The sequence below is a fragment of the Antechinus flavipes genome, chromosome 4 (genome assembly GCF_016432865.1).
Source record: "Antechinus flavipes isolate AdamAnt ecotype Samford, QLD, Australia chromosome 4, AdamAnt_v2, whole genome shotgun sequence".
Classification (NCBI taxonomy): Eukaryota; Metazoa; Chordata; class Mammalia; order Dasyuromorphia; family Dasyuridae; genus Antechinus; species Antechinus flavipes.
In genome coordinates this window covers 356,506,261-356,525,515 of record NC_067401.1, presented here as the reverse complement: position 1 = coordinate 356,525,515, position 19,255 = coordinate 356,506,261, and the positions used below count along the sequence as shown (strand labels likewise).

The 19,255-nt window shown below is 33.9% G+C and overlaps 1 protein-coding gene across 3 annotated transcripts in view; it reads left to right on the top strand.

Moving 5' to 3' along the window:
- Window positions 1–19,255, top strand: part of PDE10A (phosphodiesterase 10A) — an 815,835-nt gene that overhangs the window by 691,324 nt on the left and 105,256 nt on the right. For all 3 annotated transcript variants that reach the window (XM_051998086.1, XM_051998085.1, XM_051998087.1), the window contains one exon: window positions 4,083–4,132. In XM_051998086.1, coding sequence (XP_051854046.1) covers window positions 4,083–4,132 — 50 coding nt within the window. The remainder of the gene's footprint in view (window positions 1–4,082; window positions 4,133–19,255) is intronic.

The following is a 19,255-nucleotide window of genomic DNA, read 5'->3' as shown; positions in this document are numbered from 1 at the left end:
TGAAAACAAATGACAATCATCAAGTGGTCTTATGACATATATCCAATATCTTAAAAGTTAAACTGCGATAAATTGGAAATGTTTAGAGTAGAGCAACCCAAACGATTAAAAGATTTTGATATCATGTAATATGGGAATTGAAGGAATTGGGGATCTTTGACCTGGAAGACCTAAAGGAATCCATCATTTAAAGCTTGTGTGCTTATGGGTAAGTGACATAACCTTTCAGGACTTTGCCTTGTCTATAAAATGAACACTAAATGATGTTAAAGGTCCTTTCTACTTCTAAGTGGAGAATTTATGCTAAATGTGCCTTGGAATCTGAAGAATTGTTGTATAGAGGAGTGATTAGATTTGTAATCATAGACCCTTCTGGATAGAATTAATTGTAGAGCTGAAAGGAGTGGTAAATCTTTACAAAAGTGGAATGGGATGCTTTGAAAGGTAGTAAACCACTGAAGGTCTATGAGCAATATGCCTTGCTATACTATTGGTAAGTAGAAAGAATTTTGAGTTCAGCTATGGATTTGATGAGATGATCTCTAAGATTCATTCCAATTCAGAGATACCTGAGTCTGTGAAACAATACACACCCTAGAAATGAAAATAGCATAATTTCTTCAAAATTACAATTATAATAATTTCCACCAAACTAGTCAGATACCATATTGTGATATGGAGTTTACCTTGAGTTTATTGACCACTATGCCAGTAGAAAATAATATCCATTAGGTTTTATGATGATGGAAAGAATTTAATTGTAGCCTAACTATTATATCTGTTTTTGGAAGACATTTAGCTAATTATAAAGAGGCATGCCATTTATTGGCTGAATGCGTAGTGCAGAATTATTTGACAATAGCAGTCTGCAAAATGGCCCTTGATTCCATATAACTACTTGCATAGATAGAGGCAATATTGGAAAAAACTTATCTAGGTACTAACAAACATATAACTTTAGACAATCCATAAAATGAACTTAGTGACCACTGAAAGAATAAAATTATATTAATATTGACTGATTGATTTAGATGAAACTCAAAGACGAAAGAAAGTTTTAATTAAATGGAAGAATGGCTCACAAGTCTTGGAGAGGCAAGGAGAGTAGTTGCCAGAGTTGGTCTTATGAATCAAAATACATACAGAAACATAATTTCATAGGGTATTTTATCATTTCATTTGTAATACTCATGACATGTATTTGCAAGAAAACTGTCATGAAGATTGTAGTTTATTGCAGAGGGGGGAGAGGTAGAAAAATTTTACCAAGTACTCGATAAGATTCTTTATGTTAAATAATCATTATCATAAGTCTTCACGGCAATTGTTGTTATAAGGAAGAAAATTTACAAAGTATTTTAGATAACACAATTTCACATTAACTATATCTAAAAATACATATCTCATTCTGTATTTTAAATCTGTTCCTTTTTTGGCAGAAGGTAGGTGGTATGATTCATCTTCAATACTCTGAACTCCTGGTTTATCATTGTATCAATCAGAGTTCCTGGATCATGTTCAGATGAATTTCTGTTTAATCATGTCTCCCACATCTTGTATTTATGAATTTAATTTTCCCTAAATTTTCCTTTATTCTTTTTTTAAAATTTGACTTCACTAGATTTGACTCAAAGTTGTAGCCTGTGAAGATCTTTTTGTGTCCTAATACTTTACCTGATGTTGTAACTGTCTTTCATTGTCAGATTCAAAAACATGCCAATTATTCTTTTATCCCAAGCCATTCATAAAAATAAAACATGTACTTCCGTATATAAGAATGTCAAGTGCTCAAATTATTTTAAGATAGGTTCATCAAAGCAATTGATCAAGTCTATCAAAAAGATCTATGTTTAAATTAAGTAGAAAACAAATTGGAAGTAGAGTTTTTGAACTAATGAAAATTTCAGGGACTTTGTGTCAGCCATTATATGGCTTTAGAACTTTGGGTTTTGGTACTTTATGATAACTTTTTGTGGAAACATACTTATAGTTACTTTTTCCTTGAAAATTATGTATGGATATGATATCTTGTTCCAGTTTTCAGTTCAGCAAGCAGCTGATTTTGGGAGAGGATGCCCTTTTGTCTTGCATTGTACTGGAACATACCTTTTATGTCACTTTTAGGTAGATTACATAAGTGTGACCCACTAACTTGACTCAGTCCTTTAAGAAAAGAAAATATAGGGTAAGAGACTAGATGGATTATGAGTAAGGGAAAGAATCTTAACACAAATTAAGTGAATTAACTAAGGTCATACAGGCCTTGTAACTCCTAAGAATGCACTATACCACTGAACTGTGGTCTTTATGCCAATTATTCTCCATTAAGAGAAAATTTTACTCTTGGAAAATATAACTGGCAACTAGGAAATAAGAGAGGAAGGCTCAAAAGTAGTAAAAAATAGATATTATAAAGTCTACCCAATAAAGCCTATCTCCTATAAGTACATGTGCCCATACACACACATACACATTTTATATATATATATACATATATATACATATGTATGTATATATATATGTATATATATGTGTGTGTATGTGTGTGTGTGTGTGTGTATACACATATTTAAAAATAAATATAGGAGAACACTCTCAGAGTACCATAACCCTTCTACCCTGTTACTTTACAAACACTTTTATTATTATTATTATTATTTTTTGCTGAGGCAATTGGGGTTAAGTGACTTGCCCAGGGTCACACAGCTAAGAAGTGTTAAGTGTCTGAGGTCAAATTTGAACTCAGGTCCTCCTGACTTCAGGACTGGTGTTCTATCCACTGCATCACCTAGCTACCTCATTTTACAAACATGTTTAAGTGGCATATCCAATTTGTAAAATCAAATTAAAAAAGGAAGTCAGCAAGCAGAGTGAAGGAAAAAGAAGAATTAGAAAAGTACCTCAGTTGGAGCAATTTAGTTTGAGGGCAAAAAAGTTGTATATTCTTCAGTAGAGAGAAGAATCAGCACAGTGACATATTCAGAGTGATCATCCAGAGTCATTAAAAAAAAAAGTTTTCTCTTGTATTCATGATCATTTGTGCAATAGACCAAGGAGGTATGTAATATATTTTAAATGTTTTCATCCATAATGATGTTTGCATACTAACATAGTGAAGCTCTTAAGTTATTTAAAAAACTTGATTATCAATGAGAAATTATCTCAAACATATTGATTAGCCAAAGTTTTATTGTGCACTGTTGGCGTTCACTATTGGATAGAATATATTTTCATTAATATTAGGAGTTTATCCTAGACCATTAAGAGTATTATAATGATGGCTTTAAGGCAGGGGGAACCTAAATTTGAGTTGTAATTTAAGTCCTACTAGTTTCATTATATACTTAAATATTTTACCAATGTTAAGCCCGTGTTATTTGCTAGGTAGTATGTATAAGTGCTGAAAAGAACACAGAGGAAAATGAAAATCGTTCCTGGCCTCAAAGAACTTATATATTCTCCTGGTTGACACATATGATGATGAGATGATGAAGACGATGAAGATGATGATAATAGTAATTACTCTAAAGGAATGCATTATTAACTAACCTAGTTGACAAACAATCTATTGCAAAAAAATAAGGGTGGAAAATAGAGTGCAAAATATGGGAAACAGCAAGTTGGCCAATTTGTCTAGAACGTAGCAAATGTGGGGTAGAGTAATGTAAAATAAGTCTAAAAAGTCAGGCAGATTGTAGAGTAGAAAAAGATTTGAGCCACTAACTGTTCTTGAGCAGAGGAACAGTATAGTCAGATCTTTGCTTTGGGGAAAATTTAGTCAGTGTAAAAGATGTATTGGCAGAAAGATTGTGGAAGCAGTGAGACTAACTGGGATGTATGATGAGGATCTAGAGTGCTTGCCATGTGAATATGGAGAAGGACCAATGGGGAAAATATGATTGTAGAATCAATGAGACTTGGAAATTGATTGAATATGGAACATGAAGAAGAGTTAAGATTTGAAGGTGTTACCAATATATTCAGAAATATTTAGCAAAATATTTTTAAAATTTTAACTTTGAAAATTCATATGTTTTATTTTCTTTTGAGAATAATTATTGCTTTTATTGTTATTTTGGCAGCCACAAAAGCAGATGGATTTGCACTCTATTTCCTTGGAGACTGCAATAATGTAAGTGTATAATGGATTTAGATTCTGATACTTTATGGTATCAAGAAAATAGCTATTCTTTTGAAGATCCTTATAATAACTAATATCTAGTTTCATAAGAAATGATATTAACTAAATGAAATAATATATGTAAAATGTTTTGAGCCATAAAGAACTACCTAAAATGTCAAGTATCAGTTAAAAATTTAAATTATTTCCAATAAGTATTTTTCTTTCTGATTTTTCTAATAAGTAACTGTTTTTTAAAAATTATAAATTAATATTTTATTTTTAAAAAACATGTTTGTTTTGAAAATGGATTTTTGGTTTTAGAAAACTAATAAAATGAAAAATTATATTTACTTTATATAAATATTTATTGTGTTATTATTAATGACTTCTCAAACAGTGGCCCTCAGTTCTTTTTAGGGTAGAAATAGCAGCTTCATCTATAAAAAAATATTAGTTGTGAGAAAAAATGGTTTGTTCTTTCCAGGTTATCTGTGGCTTCTTCAAATGATTTATGAGTTAGTAGGGAGAAGCTGAAAACACATATCTACAGAGAGAGACTCTGGTTGGTTAGCTTGTTTTCAAGGCAATCAAAATTCTCTTATTTTATTATGGTTTTTGTCTAGCAACATTCTGTTCCCTTCATCTGTTATAGATTCAAATATATGTATGCACGTGTATTTCTTAAATTTTTAAAATAGAATAAAATACTGTAATTATTCTTGAATAGTAGGATTTAGGGTAAAGATTATTTTTTTTTTTTTTTTTTTTTTTTTTTTTTATAATAATAAATTTTATTTTATTTAATAATAACTTCGCATTGACAGAATCCATGCCAGGATAATTTCTACACGACATTATCCCTTGCAATCACTTATGTTTCGTTTTTTCCCCCTCCCTCCCTCCTCCCCCCCCCCCAGGATGGCAAGCAGTCCTATATATGCTAAACATGTTGCAGTATATCCTAGATACAATACATATTTGCAGAACCAAACAGTTCTCTTGTTGCACAGGGAGAATTGGATTCAGAAGGTAAAAATAACTCGGGAAGAAAATCAAAAATGCAAATAGTTCACATTCATTTCCCATTATTCCTTCTTTGGGTGTAGCTGTTTCTGTCCATCATTTCTCCAATGAAACTCAGTTAAGTCTCTTTGTCAGAGAAATCCACTTCCATCAGAATACATCCTCATACAATATCGTTGTCGAAGTGTATAATGATCTCCTGGTTCTGCTCATCTCACTTAGCATCAGTCCATGTAGGTCTCTCCAAGCCTCTCTGTATTCATCCTGCTGGTCATTCCTTACAGAGCAATAATATTCCATAACATTCATATACCACAATTTACCCAGCCATTCTCCAATTGATGGGCATCCATTCATTTTCCAGTTTCTAGCCACTACAAACAGGGCTGCTACAAACATTTTGGCACATACAGGTCCCCTTCCCTTTTTTAGTATCTCTTTGGGGTATAAGCCCAATAGAAACACTGTTGGATCAAAGGGTATGCACAGTTTGATAACTTTTTGGGCATAATTCCAGATCGCTCTCCAGAATGGCTGGATTCGTTCACAACTCCACCAACAATGCATCAATGTCCCCGTTTTCCCGCATCCCCTCCAACATTCATCATTGTTTTTTCCTGTCATCTTAGCCAATCTGACAGGAGTGTAGTGATATCTCAGAGTAGTCTTAATTTGCATTTCTCTGATCAATAGTGATTTGGAACACTCTTTCATGTGAGTGGTAATAGTTTCAATTTCTTCATCTGAAAATTGTCTGTTCATATCCTTTGACCATTTATCAATTGGAGAATGGCTTGATTTTTTATAAATTTGAGTCAGTTCTCTATATATTTTGGAAATGAGGCCTTTATCAGAACCTTTAATTGTAAAGATGTTTTCCCAGTTAGTTACTTCCCTACTAATCTTGTTTGCATTCGTTCTGTTTGTACAAAGGCTTTTTAATTTGATATAATCAAAATTTTCTATTTTGTGATTGGTAATGGTCTCTAGTTCATCTTTGGTCACAAATTTCTTTCTCCTCCACAAGTCTGAGAGATAAACTATCCTATGTTCCTCTAATTTATTTATAATCTCGTTCTTTATGCCTAGGTCATGGACCCATTTTGATCTTATCTTGGTATGTGGTGTTAAGTGTGGGTCCTTGCCTAATTTCTGCCATACTAATTTCCAGTTATCCCAGCAGTTTTTATCAAATAATGAAATCTTATCCCAAAATTTAGAATCTTTGGGTTTGTCAAACACTAGATTGCTATAGTTGACTATTCTGTCTTGTGAACCTAACCTTTTCCACTGATCAACTAATCTATTTCTAAGCCAATACCAGATGGTTTTGGTGACTGCTGCTTTATAATATAATTTTAGATCAGGTACAGCTAGACCACCTTCATTTGATTTTTTTTTCATTAATTCCCTTGAGATTCTCGACTTTTTATTGTTCCATATGAATTTTGTTGTTATTTTTTCTAAATCATTAAAATATTTTCTTGGAAGTCTGATTGGTATAGCACTAAATAAATAGATTAGTTTAGGGAGTATTGTCATCTTTATTATATTTGCTCGGCCTATCCAAGAGCACTTAATATTTTTCCAATTATTTAAGTCTGACTTTATTTGTGTGAAAACTTTTTTGTAATTTTGCTCATATAATTCCTGACTTTCCTTTGGTAGGTAGATTCCCAAATATTTTATGCTATCAACAGTTATTTTGAATGGAATTTCTCTTTGTATCTCTTGCTCTTGGATTTTGTTGGTGGTGTATAAGAATGCTGAGGATTTATGGGGATTTATTTTGTATCCTGCTACTTTGCTAAAATTATGAATTATTTCTAATAGCTTTTTAGTAGAATCTCTGGGGTTTTCTAGGTATACCATCATATCATCTGCAAAGAGTGATAGTTTGGTTTCCTCATTGCCTACTCTAATTCCTTTAATCTCTTTCTCGACTCTTATTGCAGAGGCCAGTGTTTCTAATACAATATTGAATAATAATGGTGATAGTGGGCAACCTTGCTTCACTCCAGATCTTACCGGGAAAGGTTCCAGTTTTTCCCCATTGCATATGATGCTTACTGAAGGTTTAAAATATATGCTCCTAACTATTTTAAGGAAAAGTCCTTTTATTCCTATGCTCTCAAGTGTTTTTATTAGGAATGGCTGTTGGATTTTATCAAATGCTTTTTCTGCATCTATTGAAATGATCATATGGTTTTTGTTTGGTTGGTTGTTGATATAGTCAATTATGTTAATAGTTTTCCTAATATTGAACCAGCCCTGCATTCCTGGTATAAATCCTACTTGGTCATAGTGTATTATCCTGGGGATGATTTTCTGTAATCTTTTTGCTAATATTTTATTTAAGATTTTAGCATCAATATTCATTAGGGAGATTGGTCTATAATTTTCTTTCTCTGTTTTCAGCCTACCTGGTTTAGGTATCAGTACCATATCTGTGTCATAAAAGGAGTTTGGTAGGACTCCTTCAATCCCTACTTCTTCAAATAGTTTATTTAGCATTGGAGTTAATTGATCTTTAAATGTTTGATAGAATTCAGATGTAAATCCGTCTGGTCCTGGGGTTTTTTTCTTAGGGAGTTGATTGATAGTTTGTTCTATTTCTTTTTCTGAGATAGGAGTGTTTAGGATATTTACTTCTTCCTCTGTTAGTTTAGGTAAGCTATATTTTTGGAGGTATTCTTCTATTTCATTTAAGTTGTCGAATTTATTGGCGTAAAGTTGGGCAAAGTAACTCCTAATTATTGCTCTAATTTCCTCTTCGTTAGTGGTGAGTTCTCCCTTTTCATTTTTAAGACTAACAATTTGATTTTCCTCTTTCCTTTTTTTAATCAGATTTACTAAGGGTTTGTCTATTTTGTTGGTTTTTTCATAGAACCAACTCTTAGTTTTATTAATCAATTCAATAGTTTTTTTACTTTCAATTTTATTGATCTCTCCTTTTATTTTTTGAATTTCAAGTTTAGTGTTTGATTGGGGGTTTTTAATTTGTTCCTTTTCTAGCATTTTTAGTTGCAAGCCCAATTCATTGACCTTCTCTTTCTCTATTTTATACAAATAGGCCTCTAGAGATATGAGATTTCCCCTTATTACCGCTTTGGCTGCATCCCATACATTTTGGTATGATGTCTCATTATTATCATTTTCTTGGATGAAGTTATTAATTATGTCTATAATTTGCTGTTTCACCCAATCATTCTTTAGTATGAGATTATTTAGTTTCCAATTATTTTTTGGTCTACTTTCCTGTGGCTTTTTATTGAATGTAATTTTCAATGCATCATGGTCTGAAAAGGATGCATTCACTATTTCTGCCTTACTGCATTTGAGTTTGAGGTTTTTATGTCCTAATATATGATCAATTTTTGTATAGGTTCCATGAACTGCTGAAAAGAAGGTGTACTCCTTTCTGTCCCCATTACATTTTCTCCAGAGATCTATCATATCTAATTTTTCTAGTATTCTATTTATCTCTTTGACTTCTTTCTTATTTATTTTGTGGTTTGATTTATCTAATTCTGAGAGTGCAAGGTTGAGATCTCCCACTATTATAGTTTTACTGTCTATTTCTTCTTGCAGCTCTCTTAATTTCTCTTTTAGGAATTTAGATGCTACACTACTTGGTGCATATATATTTAATATAGATACTTCTTCATTATTCATTCTACCCTTTAGCAAGATATAGTGCCCTTCCTTATCTCTTTTGATTAGATCAATTTTTGCTTTAGTTTGATCTGAGATCAGGATGGCTACCCCTGCTTTTTTGGCTTCACCTGAAGCATAGTAGATTTTGCTCCAACCTTTTACCTTTAACCTGCATGTATCACCCCGCTTCAGGTGTGTTTCCTGTATACAACATATTGTAGGATTCTGGCTTTTAATCCATTCTGCTAACCGCTTCCTCTTTATAGAGGAGTTTACCCCGTTCACATTTATGGTTAAAATGACCAATTCTGTATTACTTGCCATCTTGTTAACCCTGGTTTATGCTTTTCTCCCTTCTTACTCCCTTACCCCCTCCCTTACCCCCCTTCCCAGTATTAAGCTTGTGAGCTCCCCTTGCTTCTCACAGCCCTCCCTTTTTCAGTATCCCTCCCCCCCCTTAGAGTTCCCCCCCCAACTTACCCCTTTCCCTCCCAGTTACCGTATTCCCTTCCACTTAGCTTATTCCTTCCTTTTTCACTTTTCCCTTCTCACTTTTCAATGAGGTGGGAGAAGTTTCACCATAGATTGAGTATGTCTAAAATTCTTCTCTTACTGCCAATTCTGAAAGCAGTAAAATACTCACTATTTTCATTCCTCTCCATTCTTTCTCTCAGATTTACTAGGTTTTCTTTGCCTCTTCATGAAATGTAGTACCCCCACTTTCCCTTTTTTCTAGTACAATGTCCTTTCCACAACTAGTTTCTAGAACAAGGTATACATGTATTCTTTATACATCTTTACAGCCGAAATATAGTTCCCAAGATTAATCTTTACCTTTTTAGATTTCTCTTGAGTTCTGTGCTTGTAGATCAAATTTTTTGTTAAGTTCTGGCTTTTTCATCAGAAATAGATGAAATTCGCTTATTTCGTTGAATGTCCATCTTCTTCCCTGGAAAAAGATGCTCAATCTCGCTGGGTAAGTTATTTTTGGTTGCATACCAAGTTCCTTAGCCTTTCGGAATATCATATTCCAGGCCCTTCGATCCTTTAATGTGGATGCTGCCAGATCCTGGGTGATCCTTATTGTGGCTCCTTGATACTTGAATTGGGTTTTTCTAGCCGCTTGCAGTATTTTTTCCTTTGCCTGAGGGTTCTGGCATTTGGCCACTATATTCCTTGGTGTTTTGATTTTAGGATCCCTTTCAGTAGGGGATCGATGAATTCTTTCAATGTCTATTTTACCTTCTGTTTCTATGACTTCTGGGCAGTTCTCTTTGATAATTTCCTGGAAGATAGTGTTCAGGCTTTTTTTTTCATCATACTTTTCTGGAAGTCCGATGATTCTCAGGTTGTCTCTCCTGGATCTGTTTTCCAGGTCTGTTGTCTTCCCCAGAAGGTATTTCACATCCTTTTCCATTGTTTGATTTTTTTGGATTTGCTTGACTGATTCTTCTTGTCTCCTCGAGTCATTCAATTCCAATTGTTCGACCCTGATTTTCAGTGAGGTATTTTCTTCACTCACTTTTTTAAGATCTTTTTCTAATTGTCCAATTGAGTTCTTTTGTTCTGTGGAATTTTTTTCCATTTCGCCAATTTTGTTTTTTAGAGAGCTGTTTTCTGTTTCCAGTTCACTAATCCTATTTTTCAAGGATTTGGTTTCTTTATCCACTCTCTCTTTAACTGACTTCTCCAGGCTCTTTTGCCAAGCCTCCCTCTCCTTTTGCAGAGCCTCCCTCTCCTTTCCCCATTTTTCTTCTAGCTCCCTTGTGAGAGCCTTTTTAATTTCCTCCATGAGATTCATCTGTGCTGAGGGACATAAGGTCTCTTCCTTCGGGGATTTACCTGGGGACTGTTTGTTTTTAGTCTCCTCAGGGTTTGGAGTCTGCTCTTTATCTGTATAAAAGCTGTCCAGGGTTAAATTCTTTTTCAGTTTCTTGCTCATTCTGTCTATTTATCAAAGACAAACTATCAAAGAAACAGAAGGAAAAAAAACCCCTTGAATGGAGGCTGCTTTCTTTGGGGGAGGGGCAGGGTATTCGTGAGGCACAGGTCCTACTGTGCTATGGCGCCTGCGCACTGAGATCCGAGCGGGCTAAGACACTGTGGGGGAGGGGTGGCCAGGTCCCGAGAAGCTCCAGCTGTTTGGGATTGTATTCTTCACCCCCGGTGTTTTTAGCTTCTCTGCTGAGCTGCTGACTTGCTCCTATAGCAAAGCTCTCCCCGCAGAGACGGCTGCGATCGCGCCCCACCCCCTCTCCGGTCCACCCGGTTCTGAGCTGCTATCTGTGCTCTGGTTGCCGCTGCTGCCCGCAGACTGCTTCCAAATACCGTCCCCGCCCTCGCGCAAAAACAGACCTTTCTTGACGAGTCTCAAGGATGGTTTCTCTTGGTAAGTAATTGTATGGTTTTTTTTTCAGTCGAGCATTAATTCAGAGGCATGAAATGAAATGAATAGTGAGAGAAAAACACGGAGATTACACAGAAGTGTATTTCCTCTCCGCCATCTTGGCCGGAAGTCTAGGGTAAAGATTATACAAAATTTCATTGTTATAATAAAACTAATATTGGTCGAGCTTTCTTTAGATTTAGATTCTTTTAGATTTCTTTTAGATTTTAGTTTAGTAAGTGCTTAATTGAACACATCAGCTATACACTCATGGGGTGTATGAAGTATTCAGGGAGGACACTCTACTGTGACTTGACAAGCCCTTGTTATCCCTACTCTTACTGGGGGCTTTAAGAAGTTATAATATGCCTGCTGGCTACATCCTGGTAACACCATGTAAGTAGATGGTGTAAATCAGGTTGAGGATAACTTGATGGGCCAGTCGGTGATATAGGGTAATATCTACTTCAAGCATGTGAATACTTCCCTCACGGGAATAACTAGATGAAAATAACTTGTTCCAATGGTCATAAAAGTAGCTGTAATAGGCATTGTGAAATGTTTAGACATTGAAGATATCAAGGTCATCCTGTAAATTCTAGGCCCTTGCCAGTCATCCTCAGTTCTCTCTCTATTTGAAAAAAATTTTTTTGAAAAATCTCTTTATCTCTGTTTTTGTTGCAAACTTCCTTCCCCCCGCCCCAATTTTCTGCTTTCCTTCTACTTTTGGTTGCATTGGTTTTGTTTATATAAAATCTTTTTAGTTTCATGTAATCAAAATTATCTCTTACATTTTGAAATGCTCTCTATATTTTCTTTGGTTCTAGATTCTTTTCTTACACATAGATCTGATAAACTATTCTATGTTGTATTAATTTGCTCATGGTATCACTCTTTATGTGTAAATCATGTACCCATTTTGACCTTATCTTGGCTTATAATGTGAGATGTTGGTCTGTACCTAGTTTCTGTCATACTGTTTTCTAGTTTTCCTAGAAATTTTTGGCAGATGAGTTTTTGTTTCATTAGCTTAAATCTTTGCATTTTTATTATATACTAAATTACTGTGCTTATTTACTATAATGTACTTTGTATCTAACCTATTCTTTTGACCCACCACTCTTATTTCTTAATGACAAATCAAATGAATTTTTAAAACTTATTTTATCTAACTTTACAAAGTATTTTTGTAGGTTGGTACTAACTATAAATAAAAAGATACTTATAATCTCTGAATTATTATAGAACAGGTAATTTAGTCTTTTACATACACACACACACACACACACACACACACACACACACAAGAAATGCTAAACACAAAAGTCAGTATGCATTGACTGATTTAAAATAAGATTTAGTAACTCAAAATAATTATTATAATATTTTGGGATAGTGATATCTAAATCTCCAGAAAACAAAGCAGTATACACAATAGCTTATTAGACATTTTACTCTGGCTCTGAATTCTCCAAACGACTTCCAGAACATTTCTGGTGGCAAGATAGCCAGATTTGGATCAGTCATTTTGTTGGTATTGACCTCTGTGAAAGAAACAGTAATTGTTAGGGAGTCTTATCCCTGCTATGATTCAGCTATGGGTCCCAAGACTTTGATTAACATCACAAGATTGCATCCAAGTTAGACATGTCCATTAAGGAATACTCATTCACCTAAAATTTGGAAAGACCAAATGGATAAATGATATCCAAGGGCCTGGGTGAGAGATCACTTAGTTGAACTTTCTTGTGTTAGCTGCCATATAAGGTTGTCATAATTCTTCAATAGAAACCTCAGTTATATAATGTCATGTGGATTGTAGAAGCAAGAAACCATTAGCTATAATTTCTCTCTTCTTTTAATTGGTCTGATCTTCTGCCCTGTGCCATTATCATGGAATTAGGAAGGACTGAGGAAGCACTCAAAGGTTTACTACATCATACTTAAAAAAAAAAAAAAAAAGTTGAAGCTGAAGCTATATAGTATATAGCTCTTGTTATGATAAGATAGATCTATATTCATCAAATTGGTTTGAGGGAAAACCCTTTCTCTTCCTTACCCTTGTTCTTTGTTTATTATATTTGTTTGTTTATTATTAATGAGGGCTGCAGGAAGGGTTTGGCCTTCATGCCATAGTTTACTGATTCCCGATATATACCCCTGTTTAAAAAAATGATTGCAATTTTCCGACATAAATTACAAATTATATGAGATATGTTTGTGAGGAAGGATTTCAACTTTCCAGACAAATCCTAAAGGATCTTTAAAAAAAAAAAAAAAACTAAAAGTGACAAATTTCTGCTGTGATTGCAGAATAATTGTATCTTTCAAAAAGTTAGAGGAAGAACTATTAAAATTAAAATAAAAAATCTTGAATATGATCAGTAAAGGATGAATTTGTTAATAAAGTTATAAATGATAGAAATCTTGGGAGGCAGTAATTCTGTCCTATTGTATATACAGACATAATACTAGACATCTTGATCCTAAATTGACCATAGTAATTCTAGTGGATAAGAGTTGGTCCATATCAATTTGGAATATCTGATTAGTAAGACATTTCAATGTGTTCTGATTTGTTTCCAGATCTCTGGGAACTCTGAAGTGGTATCCTGGATAATGGGATCAGTGTTCCTTAACCTACCATGCTTCCTAAAGCTGTAGAGAACTTAGATACTAAAAGTTCTTTCATATTCCTTTTCTCCACCAGATTTGCTAGTTTTGTACTGGGGACAAGACATCTGTAAATATGTTCCAGATTTTGAGAGATGTTATGACATGTTAAGAGTCAAGAGAGCTGCAGTTGCTATGGTAACCAGGCAGGCCAGGTCTCTTTAAAATGGACAAGAATTTTGTGGTCTGTCATGATGGTAATTGAGAGTCATGTGACTTTAAGTTGATGACGCCAGTAAGCCATCGCGAAATCACTGGTCTTTAATAGCAGATGAAAACAGCACTATGAATAGAGCATTAGAACTAGAGTTAACAAGACTTAAATCTGAATCTTCTCTTAATAGCTGTGTGGACATGAACAAGTCATTTAATTAAGCTGGCTACAAATATCGTCTTTATAATGGAGATAATAACTTCTTTAGTATCTACTTCAGTTTAATATGAGGCTTAAATATGACAGTTTGTGCAAAGTATTTGGCAAAATTGGCAAATTCAAGCTAAGCTTGTAATATGTAACTCTCTGTTTTTATCACTAGCTTGTGGGTATTAGCTGTAGAATACATTTTAGCTCCTGGACACCCAAAAGGCAACACACCTGAGAACTTGAGTTAAAAAAAAACAAAAAACAAAAACAAATTATAGGCAGACTCCTGTTAACATTGTTTAGCTTCACTATCTTCTGACATCATGCTAGATTCCTTTCATAATTGCAGTTGTGAAAGACTTGTTTGATCTCCTCATTTATGGATTTCTGATCTTTAATAGAAACAGGACACTCAGGTATAATGTATTTTGTCATTGCATGAGCTAGTAATGGAGGAAACAGAAGGTATAGCCCCAACAATCTGAGTAGCTTTGGAAGCAGTGAGTGATTTTTATGGACCAAATTTATGTCATATAATTCACTTTTCTGATTTTGAAATCACATTTTTATATAATGAGGAATAAAATTTATAAGTAGCATATGGATACATGCTAGAATTACTACCAGGGGTAGACAAAGTAGGAAGCTCCCTAATGTACAGAGGAAACAAAGTAGGGAAGAAAGATACAGTGTAATAAGAGCTAAATTTGGGGATAAAGGAGCTGGATTTGAATCTTACCTTTTATATTTGCTATGTACCTTTGGTCAAATCACTTAAAAGACACTGTGGGCCTTAGTGACTTCATCTGTAAGTTGAAGGGTTTGAATTACATGACATCTGTAGTCCTTCTTATCACTAAATCTATCTTTCTATAAGCATTAACTAAATATTACAATTACATATGTTTGTAGTGACCGGGAGTGAGGGATCATGAAAAATCTATTTTCCGTGGCATGAAAATATTTTGCTGTAAATCCAGTTATATATGTTACAATTGAATTCTTAAAGCCTCTTGTGAACAAACATAAACAAGGGAAGGGCACAATTTAAAATGCAGAGAACATCATATGGAAAGTAATCTTTCCTCTGCTATCCAAGAGCATGGAGTTCAAGAGTTCCCACAACTCAGTTCCATGGATTGTATCTGGATTCAGGATTTCTCAGTTTGAAAGGTTATGCTATTAGTAGTAAAAGCTAAATCCTTTGAAATTCTTGTAATTAAGTTGGTAGTGAACTGATTGATCTGATATAATAGGTAAGAGTTGCCACTTACTGTTTTCCTTTAGCAGGATTCATTTTTCCTCAAAGATGAAAAAGCTATCCCTGAGACCTTGCAATGGGCCAGAACTCTGGAAAAATATACTTAGGCAAAGATTCTTACAAGAAGGTGTTAACTCAGTGGAATTGATAAGACAATGGTTATCTAGTTTAGCATGGTGATTTAATAGTTCAGTAGTGTACTTAGTACTTAATATAGTTCTACAAGATTGACACCTATTGTACAAGCTTCACACCTATGATGATGTAATTATAATAGAGTATATAAGCTGGGACATACTCAGCCAGAGACATTCATTCCATCTCACACCACTGTGTTGGGTGGCCTGTCCTTCATTTTTCCATTGAGACCAAGTACTGTCTGAAGGGTCTCCATAAAATTAGCCAAGCCCCAGGCAAGGACACAGACTGTAAAGGAGACAGTAAAGAATTTGGACTTTATCTCTGGCTATTTTCATGGTGATTGCTGAAATGAAAGTTGGTCCCAAGACCTCCAGAAAACCAATCAGAACATTACAAGCTCGTTGCTCCCTTAATGCAATTTTCTGGTCAATTAAGGTATAAAAATTTTGACTTATCTAGAAGCTAAATGTCATTGTATCCATGTAGTTTACTTTTACTGTGTTAGGGCAAGTGTTTGATTGTTTAAAATTCAACGCCTTTTGTTTTTAAAACATTTGCATAGATTTCAACATTAACCCTTGCAAAACCATGTGTTCCAATTTTTTTTTTCTCTTCCTTCAATCCTCCACTCTCTCCCCTAGACATCAAGTAATCCATGTGCAAGTCTTCTATATATATTTCCACATTTTATCATGCTACACAAAATAATCAAATCAAAAAGGGAAAAAAGAGAAAGTGCAAACAAATAATAAAAAAGTAAAAATACTATGTTGTGATCCACACTCAGTCCCCACAGAATTCTCTTGAGATACAGATGGTTTTCTCCATCACAAGACCAATGGAACTTGTCTGAATAACCTCACTGTTGAAAAAAGCCACCTCCATCAGAATTGATCATTGTATAATCTTGCTGTTGCGTACAATGTTCTCTTTACTCATTTCACTAAGCATTAGTTCATGTAAGTCCACGCCTTTCTGAAATCAATCTGCTGATTGTTTCTTATAGAACAATAACATTCAATAACATTCATATAACAAAACTTATTCAGCCATTCTCCAACTGATGGACATCCATTCAGTTTCCAGTTCCTTGGTACTACAGAAAGGGTTGTCACAAACATTTTTGCACATGTGGATCCTTTTCCCTTTTCTATGATCTCTTTGGGATACAGGCCCAGTAGAGACACTGCTGGATCAAAGGGTATGCACAATTTGATAGCCCATTGGGCATAGTTACATATTGCTCTCCAGAATGTCAACCAATGTTTGTTAACCCTACAGTTTCTTGTGGATAGCCTATTTTATTACAACAATGAATTAGAACTTAACAGAGTGCTGATGTTAGATATACTTCTAACTCTTGAGCTACTATGGATTAACTGGGAAGGAAGTGGCTGATTTGGATTCTTATAGATTGGAGCCATCCCTTAATTTGGCTTAAAAACTTAAAAAATTTATAATTTGGAATCATTGGAGAATTGACTTAGCCCCCAAGTTTTGGGTTCTAGCTATGGAAAATGATTCCAAGAGGTATTAAACTGTATCCTCTTGGAGAAATAGAGGATAGATTTCCTGTGTATTATGAATTTCTAAAGAATTTGGGATACAACCTTCTGGAGCCACATAAAAAGTATTATTAGTAATAGTGTATGAATGATCACAAATTCACACCAAGAAGCAGCATGTTATGGTGTCTTATCCTCCTCACTTCATCGCCTAGCCCAGTTCTGTGCAAATAGTAGATAGTCAATAACAGTTTTAGAATAAACTAATTTCTGCCATCTTTTGGAGTACCATTCTTTTGCTTCAAGTAGAAACTCTAGGAAGTGACTATTGTATGATATGCTCATAGAGTAACACATGAGAACAGCAGCCATTTGATATATAGCAAATATAAGTATAGAACAAAATAAACTGCAGTTGTAAACAGAATGTTAAAATTCATAGAATTTTAAGTTTAGATTTGCAAAAATCTGAACTTCTGACAACATCTAGTCCCTCCCTCTTATTTTCAAGATGAAGAAATGAGGTCTAGAGAGTCAAATGACTTTCAAGTTCCCCAAAATAGTAAATTGTGGGGTTAGATTATGAATCCAGATTCTCTGACTCCAAATTCTAGTATGTATTCTAGTAAGGCTTTTCATGCTTTTTCACCCTCCTTTTTTTTTTTTTTTTTTTTAAATTATACCATGTAGTTATTAGTTTCTCAAAAGTAGAAAATGACTATAAAGTCATAGTGAAAGTGTTGGTAAAGTATATATAGAACATAAAATGTTAGTACTGGGAGAAACCTTCAAGATCATCTCATATACCACATTCATTTTACTTATAAGCAAAGTGGAGCCCTTAAAGTGGAAGTGACTTGGCAAGGTCAGATAGCTAAAGAATGAAGAAACTGATTCTCCTAACTTGTTGTGAAGCAACATGTTGTGTTGCTTTTATGTCTGCACAGTTATATAGATACACATATACATGCACACACGTGACATATTCTAAAGTATATACTAGAAAAAGTAACAGGAAGACATTATGATGATTGATATTGTTGACTTGATATAATATCTAAAAGGTATCTTGGCAAGTGGTTAATTCTTAAACAGTAGTTAACTACTGGGAAACCTTTTGTCCTTCAAGGACAAGGTTTACTTTTTAAGTAAACAATCACTTGCTAATTCTACTAGGTGTTGTGAGTTTGGTATTTGAAAATCAGTTGCCTTGGTTTTTTTTTTTTTGTTGTTGTTGTTGTTGTTTGTTTTTGTTTGTTTGTTTGTTTGATTTTTTTAGTGAAGGAGAGGTATTATGTCAATTCTTCCAAAATCTTATTTTAAAAACATTTATTGATTTTTATTCACTACAAAGCATATTATAAATAATTTGTTTTTTTTATATGGTTCAATGAGTGGTGAAAAATATTGAACTTTAAGCTTCTCCATGTAGTATAGATTCTTTTAGTATTATCAAAGGAATATTATTTGATGTGCAGCATAGATAATTAAAACATGGGTTTATATAAACAGTCTTAAGCAGTTTATTATGTATACTACAAATTCTATTAATCACTCATTTTCCAGTGTAATGAATATTCTGAGAGGCTATTTTTCACATTTAAGATTTAATAAATGTGGGGCCAAATATCATCCTTTTATAGTCTTTAGGTAAGTATTCAAGTCATTTCAGTAATAATTTGAATGCTCTCTCAGTAAAAGACAGTTTCAGCTAAACTTTGTCTCTTCCCTAAGGCCTGATAACAATATTCTACATGAAACAAATGCTTTATAAATGTTGAACTCAAATGTTTTAACTTTAGAGCTTGATTAATACTGCCACCTAGTGCCTTCTTGGGTAAAATGCTTACTATTAAATACATTTTAAATAAATCCCCCATCATAATAGGAAAAAGCAAACTTTTGGATATTTATGAGGATAACATATCCATTTGGATTTTGTTAGGATACTTGGGTCTTTGATGAATCATTTTTGCTAATGATTTGTGATTGATTTTCTTATAATGTTTCTACTTTAGTAGTTAAAATTTGAAATAAAAAAATATGTAATAAAAATGGGGTAGCTAGGTGGCTCAGTAGATTGGTTAATCAAGATGAATTCAAATATTAGTAGTATTAACTA